At 43.8% G+C, this 10020-nt stretch overlaps 2 protein-coding genes across 5 annotated transcripts; both read left to right on the forward strand.

Annotated features, from left to right (window-relative positions):
- The first annotated feature begins 3169 nt into the window (after positions 1-3169).
- On the forward strand, positions 3170-7383 carry LOC143908653 (uncharacterized). Of its 4 annotated transcripts, none has more exons than XM_077426401.1 (2): positions 3170-5125; positions 5195-7383. In XM_077426401.1, exon 2 carries the CDS (start codon positions 5778-5780, stop codon positions 7350-7352), a length of 1575 nt encoding a protein of 524 aa, XP_077282527.1. In that variant the 5' UTR covers positions 3170-5125; positions 5195-5777; the 3' UTR covers positions 7353-7383. The 4 variants fall into 4 exon arrangements, with proteins under 4 accessions (XP_077282527.1, XP_077282528.1, XP_077282531.1 ...); XM_077426402.1 differs by having other exon boundaries at positions 3170-4974; XM_077426405.1 differs by having other exon boundaries at positions 3170-4921.
- A 628-nt stretch (positions 7384-8011) lies between these two features.
- On the forward strand, positions 8012-9322 carry LOC143908654 (uncharacterized). The gene is made up of 2 exons (XM_077426406.1): positions 8012-9181; positions 9240-9322. Exons 1-2 carry the CDS (start codon positions 8101-8103, stop codon positions 9320-9322), a joined length of 1164 nt encoding a protein of 387 aa, XP_077282532.1. The 5' UTR covers positions 8012-8100.
- The last annotated feature ends 698 nt before the right edge of the window (positions 9323-10020 follow it).

Here is a 10020-nt window from a genome sequence, read left to right on the forward strand (position 1 = left end):
CAAAATACGACCATTTCATTAGCATTATTAATGTCTTTTCTTTCACAAAAGAAAATAAAATTTATCTTAAAATGTTATTCCTGACCATCATACGTGTTAAGATATGCGCGAGTGGATGATTGACGAGGCGTGATTTCTGATAGCAAACTCACTAACAGCTTTATTATAATTTGTACAAGATAACGTGACTTGTATTGTAATGTAACGTGTGGTATAAATTGCAAGGCGTTGCAAGCTAGGGCGCAGGGACCAATCTGAGGGAAAGGGAAGACGAGCCCCGGCCGCACTTCTGCCAACCAAGAGAAATTACTAGAATAAACCCCATCTATCTGGCGGGACCACAGTCCAATTTGAATTGCACATATCTCTACAATACGTAACAAAAATAGAATGTAATTTACTGTATAACCATCAGATATCAGACTTCTTTCTCTCTTACTTATTAAATATTTCTTCACATATTTTTTATATATATATAAGTTGTATAAATAATATGAATAATATACTTAATGTACAAACTTATTTTGACTGACATTAAATACATTTCAAACAACAAACAAATTCCATACACATGTGCATAAGGAAAAAAGACCAATCAGTTTTCTTATGCTTACGTATTATGCGTTATGCAGAAGTGTGTGCTCCCCGCTTTACATAAGACAAAAACCTTATTTTCTGATATAAACAGTTGTATACGTAATATGTACGAAATTAAACTTTCCCACCCTTCAGAAGACGTGCACAAACAATAACGTACCTTTGAAATTGAGATTGAAAGCCTGGAATAAAAATGAGAGCTTTGAAACGATCGTGTATATTTTTCACAAAAATATTCACGCAGAGCAGCAATTATGTCACAGCAGTAGTTCACGGATCTTGCGAGAGATGGCGAGATGGCGCACGCAGCTGTGGGCAGTTTCGGGGTTGGCTACATTGTCTGGTTCCTACACAGCAATCGAACGACAGATATATGATACAGATATCGCGTTAGACATTTTTACATTTTTTTCAATTATTACTAATTATTTTACAATCCCACCCTTCATTAGTACCTAAACTTTACTCCTGTAAAAAGATTTTGCGATCTATGAAGCCGTTTCAAAGAACGAGCTTTGACAGATATGGGGCCCGATTTTCTATCTACAAACGTATGCGTAAACTCTGCTCTAACAGAAAAGCTGCAAGCTTATTGGCTAAAAACTGTGCGACAGCAAATCAATTTGCAGCCTTTCTGTTAGAGCAGTTTTTGCGCATATGTTCCTCGTTAGAGAATCGGGCCCATATGTGGTACAGATATCTCGTTAGGCAATTTTACATTTTTTTAAATTATTACTAATTATTTTACAATCCCACCCTTCATTAGTACCTAAACTTTACTCCTGTAAAAGGATTTTGCGATCTATGAAGCCGTTTCAAAGAACGAGCTTTGACAGATATGTCGTACAGATGCCTCGTTAGACAAGGACAGATATCTCTCGTATTATTATTCCTTTCTCTATGTATGTAATTTGCATGCACCCATTTATTCCTCTCTCTCTTTCTCTCTCTCTCTCTCTCTCTCTCTCTCTCTCTCTCTCTCTCTCTCTCTCTCTCTCTCTCTCTCTCTCTCTCTCTCCCTCTCCCTCTTTCCCTCTCTCATTGCTGTCCCTCTCTCTCTTAGTACACTGGGTAGCGTACACTTAGTATGGTAAAATCAGAATTTTTTGGAATTCTAGGGTATATTTGAAGAAAAAAAAACGGTAATGTTATTTAGGACAAAAAACTCTGTTTAACATTTCGTTGATAAAATGTTGAGAAATATAAACGAAAATACATATATAAATGAAATATATGCTATTTTTTTTATTGTTACTGTCGAAAGTAAATAATATTACATATAAAACCGTAATGCAATTGAACATACATATTCATACACATGCACACGCATACGCAATCGCACGAGCACGATACGCATACGCACATAAATATATTATTTTTATTTTTTTTTCTGTGGGCCCCAGGCCCCGTCCACGATGACGATATCACGGACATCGGACTTCTCTAGGATCATGCTTCTATTACTTTGTACTAAAACAATAAGAATAATTCTGCATAAATTTTTATTTTGTGCCTTTATATCATATGTATTTTTCAAGCAAAGTGCATTTGCAGAATTTATGCGATGGAAGATGTATACACACACACACATACACACACACACGCACACACACACACACACACACACACGCACACACACACACACACACACGCACGCACACGCACACACACACGCACACACACACACACACACACGCACACACACGCACACACACACACACACACACACACACACACACACACACACACACACACACACACACACACACACACACACACACACACACACACACACACACAACGTTTACGCGAGCGTTACTTCTGTAGTAATTAACTTACGATATATTACTCGTTTACGCAGAGTAAATTATCGTAAGTTACTACAAAATCCCGTTTACGCGAAGGAATTGTCGTAAATTACTACAGTAAAAGTAACGCTCGCGTAAACGTAGTAACAGACTCACACACACCATGTGTTTATATGGGGCGTTCCACGCCAAATCCGACACCATTTGGGTTTTGCATCTTCGATTTTTTTGAAAATTTTTTATGTTAAAGTATTGGTTGAAAGAGGCCTCCATGATTTTTTTCAAATTTTTTTGTCGAACCGTTTTCAAAATATCAATTTTTGAAGAATTACGTTACTTTTTTTTTAAACGCCCATAACTTTACGAAACATGGGCCAAATGAAACGTTTTTTTTTTTCAAAAAATTTTTTTTTAATTTTTTTTAACTGTATTTTTATAAGATTTTTAAATTTTTGACACAAATTTGTGATTTACAAAAAACACGTACTTATCAATTTTCTTCAAAATTTTTTGTAAAAAACTCATCGATTTCACAATTTTTAAGCCTAAATTTATAATGAGATAATAACGGGATCTATTTTTTTTTTATTTCCATCTTTTATTTATCCGTGCTGAAAAATATCTGAAAAGAAAGAATAATTTACACAGGAACTACAATTAATAATTATCTAAGACATAGTGATTACTTACTAAATAGTTTACAAATTGATTTCAGAAAAAAATACAGTGAAATTAAAGCGTTTATTATTTATGCTTGATAAATTTTTTTTTATTAAATATCGTTTATTTTTTTACACGTTTAAATATTTTAAAAATTCGAGATTCAACAGATGATGAAAATTGTTTAAATCTCAAAGTGCCTTCTCCGTCTGGAATTACACAATGATATTTCTGCGTTCCTGTTATTGTCTTAGCTCTAATATATCGCTTGTCTAATGATTCTTTGCTCTGAATATAATCTTTGTTAGAGAAGAATTGCGCATAGATATTTGGCAAAGAATTAATTTTATCGCCCAGTTATATAGTTCTTGAGGAGTTGAGATTTGTTCGTCATATGGAAGTTGAAGACTTGCTCGTGCCGCTATTCTCTTAACAGTTCCTTCTACTCCATCACAAGGACCTTTGCCATGAGCTGTTGCAAAATAATGCCATTCAGCCAAAGTCTTCTTCATGAAAATTGAGATTTACAAAATTTTTATAATTTTTAAAATGTTGAGGTGCTCCATCGGAAAATTTGCCAAATATCTATGCGCAATTCTTCTCTAACGAAGATTATATTCAGAGCAAAGAATCATTAGACAAGCGATATATTAGAGCTAAGACAATAACAGGAACGCAGAAATATCATTGTGTAATTCCAGACGGAGAAGGCACTTTGAGATTTAAACAATTTTCATCATCTGTTGAATCTCGAATTTTTAAAATATTTAAACGTGTAAAAAAATAAACGCTACTTGTTCGAGATTCCCTTAACGTTACGCCGTCCGATCAGATGGCAGCATCGATCGGGTAACGACGCTCGATCACCGCGGCAGCTTGCGCCCGCACGGGCGCGCTCGTCGCCACCGTCTTCCTCGCGATCGAGGCAATTGTGCAAATGGCCGCGCGGTGACTAGACGCATAACGTGTGCTCTGTACAGTTCGTTCATTGACTTCGGTTAATCGTGCACATCGCAGTGCTCACGCTGTTGTAGATCGTATCATAAACTGTGAAATAGGCCGCTCATCAACTCTGGTGCCTCAACACGACGACTCAGGCTCACATGTGCGCGAGTGCCGACCGCCACGTGTCTCACCGGCTCACGGGCGACTCACCACACGAGGAGGGCAATTGATATAATACAGTGCCTGACTAGAGTCAAGCTCAACAGGGTCTTCTTTCCCCGCTAATTTTTCCAAGCCCGTTCCCTTGGCAGTGGTTTCGCTGGATAGTAGATAGGGACAGTGGGAATCTCGTTAATCCATTCATGCGCGTCACTAATTAGATGACGATTGTCGCTCGCCAGCAACGATCATACAAAGACTTCTCTTTTATACACCGCTCATCGATTCTCAGGTCAGACTGTAACAATCTCGATACATTAAGGAGGCTCTTACCCGGCTGCTCTAATCAATGTAGCAACCGAAAAATTATCATTAATAATTGGTTATAAAATTATCGGAAAATTAAATAAAAAAATAAATAATGATTTTTACATAGTGTAAGAGTAAGTTATATGTTCTATTAGTGTAAATATTAAAATTTATACAATAAGTCAGTTGACTACGTCAGTGCTAAAGAGCAGAACATGCGCGTGTCACAACGTCGTCTGTAGCAGTCTGCAGCTAAGTGAGGTGTAGCCGTGTAGCGTTGTAGCGAATGATGCGATGAAGAGATGGAGCCAAAAGAAAGATATAACGTGAGAATGCTGAGAGGGAAAATGAAAGGAAAATTCGCGAAAATAAAGGTTGTCAATGCGCGAGAGAATAATTATGCCGCTACCATACAGCGCAGAGAAAAGACATGTGCAAGTGAGGTTAGAAACTTGGCGCGATTTTGACACTCGGAAGATCATTCGCCTAACCTGTCGTAAGTCATATTAAAACTACAATATCTTTTATAACTAATCGTCAACACCAAGTTTTCTTCTTATCATTAGAAAGATTATTATTTTAACTACAATTCCTTAGTTTTTTGTTTACCTGGCTCGCAAACTTGCCAAGAAAATACATCACTTCCGGTAAAAATTTTAGTGTTTACCATATGCCCTGTGTTAAAAATGCGAATTTTAATACTGATATTTTTACAGTTTTTATCGTCAACCTATGCTCAAGTTTTGGGCATCGGTCCGTTGTGGTTCACTTTACAACATATATTAATTTCATAAAGATCTGTCATATTATGATCGAGGTAAGAGCCTCCTTAAAGACGGCTCAGACTGTGGTCTGAGTTAAACAAAATAAAGTGCATATTCGAGTTAACACCTTTCACGCGCGTCCTTCTCATCCCGCTTCCATCGCCGGGATTAATCAGCGATTTCGCGAACATTTGGTCCTTCGAGCCGGATGCGTGGATATTAAAGTGTAACTCAGACTCAGATCATGTGAACAGAGCATGCCCTTCACGACATGCCACGTAGACATTATCGCGCGCTTTCGCGAGTGAAGGACAGACATTCTCACGCGCGCTCGCGAGTGTTACGAAAACATGCTCACGCGCTCCCGCGAGTGTACATAGACAGTTTCACGTGCTCAATACATGACATTGTGGACTCTCGATTCGCGTGTTGTCCTAACGCGTTTTTCGAACGTTCTCGCCTCTTGCAGTGGTTCTCATACGTGTCCCGACATTTCTCAGGTCTCTCATCGGGCGCAGCTCATTGACGTCTCATCATGCCGGATCCCGCCAAAGCCGCGACGGGCGGCAAGACTCCGCCATTGCTCGTGCTGCCGGACGACAAGCGCACTTCAGATCGCCGGGCCTCGCCGGTGCGTTTGTCTGCTGAACTCACCTTAAAGGTGAAGACTCAGATGAACCGCATCGCGACAGTGCGGAAAATCGGCGCGACGTTACCATCGGCTGTAGAGGACACGTCTGTGGATGAGGTTCTACAGATCTCTATCCAACTCGAGGAGGTGCACAAGGCGTTCCTCAAGGAACACGCCTATTTTGAGGTCTCATGGCCGGCGGCGCTCATCGATCATGAATATTTCTCCAACGACGCCTTCGCCGTGGAGGCGGAGGAGTGCATGACGGCTCGTCGCGCTCTGGCAAAGCTCAAAGACGCATTGGCGGAAAAGATCGCTCCGACTACGGCTCCTGTAGCGGCTCAGCCCTCACAATCTCAGCAGAGATTGCCGGACATCAACATCCCGTCCTTTAAGGGCGTGTACGAGGCATGGTCTACATATCGCGATCTCTTCAAGGCAGTGATTTATGACAGCCAACGGCTCACAGACGTGGAGAAACTCCACTATCTGCGGCTCTCACTAGAAGGCCCACCTGCCCAGCTCATTTCCGGATTGCCTCTCACTGCCGACTCGCTCAAACCATCATGGAAAATGCTCGTCGATCGCTACGAGAATAAGCGACTGCTCATTCAGTCGTATCTGGACCAGCTCTTCGCCAGCTCAACACCGGTGCAAAAGAACGCCAAGGCACTGGACAAGCTGCTCAACTCGTTCAAGGAGGCCATAAAGGGCCTACAATCATTGGGCGTCTCGCAGGATCTTGGCGACTGCGTCTTGGTGTACCAGCTGTCTAGGCAGCTGGATCGCCAAACCAAGGAACAGTGGGAGACATCCTTGGGCGCCGCGCGCGAGTATCCGCGTTTCGAGAAACTCGAGAAATTTCTCACCTCGCGAGCGCGAGCACTCGAGATGATCGAATCCACGGCCAGTTCAGGAAGCTCGGCAGGGACTGCCTCAACGGCACGGCGCTCCGCGACGGCTCATCATGCGGCAGCTCAACCGGCACGCACCAACACCTCAGACGGCTCAACGGAGTACCCGTGCGATTGCTGTAACGGCATGCACTTCGTGGTGATGTGCCCTAAGTTCAGGGAACTCTCACCGGGCGATCGACAGAAGCTAGTCATCTCAAGGAGGCTGTGCTTCAACTGCCTCGGCCGTCACAACGTTCGCTCATGCAAGAGCTCACGGGGGTGCAAGAAGTGCACCCACCGACATCATACGATGTTGCATAGGCACATCAGAGCGACTCATCCTCGAAGCCAACCACCAGCTCAGCCTCAGCCTCTCAATAGGACATCGGTGCAATCGTCGCTCACTCATCTTGGACTCGCTCATCACACTCAACGTTACTCGCTACGGCCCTGGCTCAGATCAGCTCATCGGTTAATACTCAGCACGTACGGCTTCTCATCGATACAGGTTCTGAACTTACCTTTGTCTCAGAATCGCTGCACCACAGGAATGGCCGCATTTCACCAAGTTGACCTTGGCTGATCCCGATTTTCTGACACCACGGCCAGTGGACATTATCATTGGAGCTGACTCATATGGGCAGATCATCAAGCCCAACATCATCAAACAAGACACATTGATGCCAATTGCGCAGCTCTCAATTTTTGGATGGCTCGTTCTCGGACCTGTCGACACATCATCATCAGCATCTGCTGCAGTGCATCATGCATCAATTCAGGAGAGGGAAGATGCTCTCGATGAGTTATTGTCGAGATTTTGGACACAGGAAGAAGTGCCTGCGAACAACAATCTTGAGCTTACTCCTGACGAGCAAAGATGAGAAGAACATTTCAAGAGTACTGTCTCACGGGATTCAACAGGTCGATACACAGTTCGACTTCCACTGAAATTATCACCTGATACTCTTGGCGACTCGTATCTCACTGCGCATCGATGTTTGCAAAGTTTACAAAGGAGACTCTCCCGAGATGACAACTATCGACGGCTGTATCATCAATTTATGACAGAATATCGAGATCTCAACCACATGAAGAAAGCCTCACCCGTTTCCAGTCAGCAAACGCAATATTATTTGCCACATCACGGAGTGCTCAAACCAGACAGTGCAACTACGAAATTACGTGTGGTATTCAACGGCTCGAGCGCATCCACATCAGGCCGCTCACTCAATGATATCATGCACACAGGAGCCAAGTTGCATTTAGACGTCACCGATGTCTTGCTCTAGATTCGACAATTTCGACACCTAGTTGCCACGGACATCACCAAGATGTATAGACAGATCAACGTGCATGAAGATGACTGGGACTTACAACGGATTCTCTGGCTCGACGAACTGCTCAATGAAGTGGCATATTATCTAACCACGGTCACGTATGGCACCAAGGCTGCCCCGTTCTTGGCAGTACGAACGCTGCTGCAACTGGTGAAGGACGAAGGCCATAATTTTCCTCTTGCAGTGCCGTCCATCCTTCAAGGTCGATACGTCGACGACAGCTTTGGAGGCGCTGACACTGTCCAACAGTTAATCAAAATTGCATTGCAGCTGAAGAACTTGTGCATGGCGGGCGGTTTTCCCTTAGCCAAGTGGCACGCGACTCATCCAGACGTGCTCACTGCTGTTCAAGCAGAGAAAGACCAGGGCTCACAAATTACATTTGACAATTGCGCAACCAAGATACTCGGATTACGATGGCTTCCTCAAGAAGACTCATTTGCATTCGCAACAAGGATCTCGTCGCATACCGATCATCTCACCAAACGCCTCGTTTTGTCTGAAGTGGCTCAGATATTCGATCCACTAGGCTTTGCATCACCAGTCGTGATCAAGGCGAAGATGCTCTTGCAGGAGCTTTGGCTTCATAAGCTCCAATGGGATGAACCACTGCCATCCCAGCTCTCATCACGGTGGCTCATCATCAGAAAGGAACTCACCAGCTTGCGCAAGATTTCAATACCTCGGTGGTATAACACATGGAGTACATCGACAGTGGAATTTCACGGCTTTTCTGATGCTTCTCAATTGGCAATGGCTGCAGTCGTATTTATCACCGTCCACGGCTCAAATGGCGCCTCGATTTCATTGGTGTGCTCCAAAACAAAGGTAGCACCTCTCAAGCGGCTCACCATCCCGAGACTTGAACTCACCGCAGCACTGCTGCTCTCACGACTCATGCAATACGTTCAAGCCACATTGAAGTTGAACGTCACAGCAACTCACCTGTGGACGGACTCTGTTGTGACACTCACGTGGATCAAATCTCATGCATCGCGCTGGAAGGATTTCGTGAGAAATCGGGTTTCTCAAATTCAAGAGCTCACTGCAAACGCACATTGGAAATACGTACCAGGTACGTCCAACCCAGCCGATTGCGCATCACGAGGATTAATTACTGCTCAACTCCAAAGTCACTCATTATGGTGGACGGGACCACCGTGGATACTCACCCCTGAAGCTTGGCCATCTCAACCCGCGCTTTCGGACGAGTTGAACTCGCACGAGGCTCGTTCTGGCATTGCGCTACATGCGGCCGCATCTCAACCGGAATATCACTGGGACCTGATATATAGGTACTCAACTCTCAACAAGTTATTGAAAATAACAGCTCTTTGTTTCAGATTCATATCGCTTCTGGGAAAGTGCCGACGCACGCCACTGGACTTGCACTCAGCTTTGGAGGAGGCCAGATTCTTCTGGATTAAGGCTACTCAAGCGGCATACTTTACGCACGAAATCAAGTTGCTCACGGCCAACTCGAGACTACCAACTGCTCACGCATTCAGTCGATTGACTGCGTATATAGACGCTTAAGGGATCATCCGAGTTGGCGGCCGCCTCAACCAATCAGCACTAGCTCAAGACAGCAAACATCAGGCGATTTTGCCTCGCCACTCCCGGCTCTCAACCTTGATCATTTCACACGCCCATCTGCGTACTCTGCATGGAAGAACACAGCTGACATTGGCTCATGTCAGGCAAAGTTACTGGATCATCGGCGGACGGGCTCCGGTGAAGTCTCATATCTTGCGGTGTGTCGTGTGTGCTCGGCAGAGGGGGATCCGTGCTCATCAACTGATGGGCCAACTACCTCTCTCTCGGGTTACGCCGTCACGTCCGTTTACTCACACAGGAGTTGACTATGCCGGACCGCTCACCATCAAAACATGGAAAGGACGAGGTGCGAAGACA

The sequence above is a fragment of the Temnothorax americanus genome, unplaced genomic scaffold (assembly GCF_048541705.1).
Source record: "Temnothorax americanus isolate GAGA-0224 unplaced genomic scaffold, ASM4854170v1 Scaffold110, whole genome shotgun sequence".
Lineage (NCBI taxonomy): Eukaryota > Metazoa > Arthropoda > Insecta > Hymenoptera > Formicidae > Temnothorax > Temnothorax americanus.